Source organism: Charadrius vociferus, unplaced genomic scaffold, assembly GCF_000708025.1.
Source record: "Charadrius vociferus isolate BGI_N301 unplaced genomic scaffold, ASM70802v2 scaffold661, whole genome shotgun sequence".
NCBI lineage: Eukaryota > Metazoa > Chordata > Aves > Charadriiformes > Charadriidae > Charadrius > Charadrius vociferus.
In genome coordinates this window covers 324,544-325,849 of record NW_009647002.1, presented here as the reverse complement: position 1 = coordinate 325,849, position 1,306 = coordinate 324,544, and the positions used below count along the sequence as shown (strand labels likewise).

Here is a 1,306-nt window from a genome sequence, read left to right as displayed (position 1 = left end):
TTATCTCGCGTTTGGGGAGAGCTGCCAAGGCTGAGCCGGGTCAGGAAGGTCTCGCTCAATCTTGCCAGCCCCGGCTCCCGTCTCGCAGCGCCCCCGTTAGCAGCCGCCCCCGCCTGACTGCCATGTCTTCCCTCAGCTGGAAGGATAACCCCGCCATGCCGGCCGGGCTGATATACGAAGGTGTGTCTGACGAGCCCATGGCGTTCTCGGGAGGGAGCGCGGCGCAGAGCACCGTCCTTCACGCTTTTGACGAGCTCCTGGGGATTCGCCACAGCGCGGAGAGCAGTAAGTCACACGCTGCTCCTTTTTCCTCAGCAAATAAGGGGCGAGGGAAGAACCGAGCCAGAGCGATGCCCGCGGCTGCGCCCGGATCTGCCAGTCGACAGGACACGCGCCCGTCTCGCCCCCGCAAAACCCTCATGGAGCCCGGCAGGGACGGGGCTCTGCCCAGTTCGTTAGGGAGGAAGTCTATAAACGAGGCTCTGGCAGGCACTTCCTCGCCGCTATAAATTCCCAGATGGACAGACTTTGCTTTTCGCGTGTCAACTTTTTACTGAGGTTATATATGGAACCAGAGAGGAGGGAGCAGAGTGCGCCAGCATCCTGCCAGTAATTTAGCTCACCCATTCACGTGGCTTCGCATTAGTCTGGCCCGCAGCAGAATGTATTTATCAGAAATTAGCAAAACTGCTTTAATAGCAAAATGCGCCACCTCCCCCCCCCGCCCCCGACCTGAAAGTGAAAGGCTGAGAGCAAGGGCTAAAACCTGCCTTTTAGGGCAACCCTAACACAGCATTGACCTAATATGGGTTTTCTTTCCCAATTAATTGGAGGCACCGAGCCAGCAGAGCACAGGGCAGGAGGCTGCGCCGGCTGCTGGTACCCCCCCAGCACCGTGGTCCCTGAAGGCCAGCGCTCCCATCCAGCCTCTCCCCAAGAGCTTCAGCTGCTTTAACCCACTTGCCCACAACTTATTTCTTCCTTTGCTGGTGTCTTGCAGCCGCCTTCCTGCACAGGATGAGGGGCTACATGCCCCCGCCCCACAGAGCCTTCGTGGAGGAGATCCACCGTGCCCCTTCCCTGAAGCAGTACATCCTCTCCTCCGGAGATGCACGGCTCTGCGCGGCTTTCAACCAGTGTGTCTCTGCGCTGGCAGACTTCAGGTCCTACCACATCACCATCGTCACCAAGTACATCACCGTCGCGGCAGCCAAAGCCAAGGCCGGGCGGGCAGACCCGGGCGACGGGGCTGGCCCCTGCGCGGGGAAGCCTCCGTCTGCGCTGGAGACCAAAGGGACCGGAGGGG

At 60.3% G+C, this 1,306-nt stretch overlaps 1 protein-coding gene across 1 annotated transcript in view; it reads left to right on the top strand.

Annotated features, from left to right (window-relative positions):
• IDO2 (indoleamine 2,3-dioxygenase 2) overlaps positions 1-1,299 on the top strand; it is a gene marked incomplete at its 3' end in the record, with an annotated part of 7,370 nt that extends 6,071 nt beyond the window's left edge. The window contains exons 9-10 of the mRNA XM_009895407.1: positions 137-285; positions 1,001-1,299. Coding sequence (XP_009893709.1) covers positions 137-285; positions 1,001-1,299 — 448 coding nt within the window. The remainder of the gene's footprint in view (positions 1-136; positions 286-1,000) is intronic.
• Between the last annotated feature and the right edge of the window lie 7 nt (positions 1,300-1,306).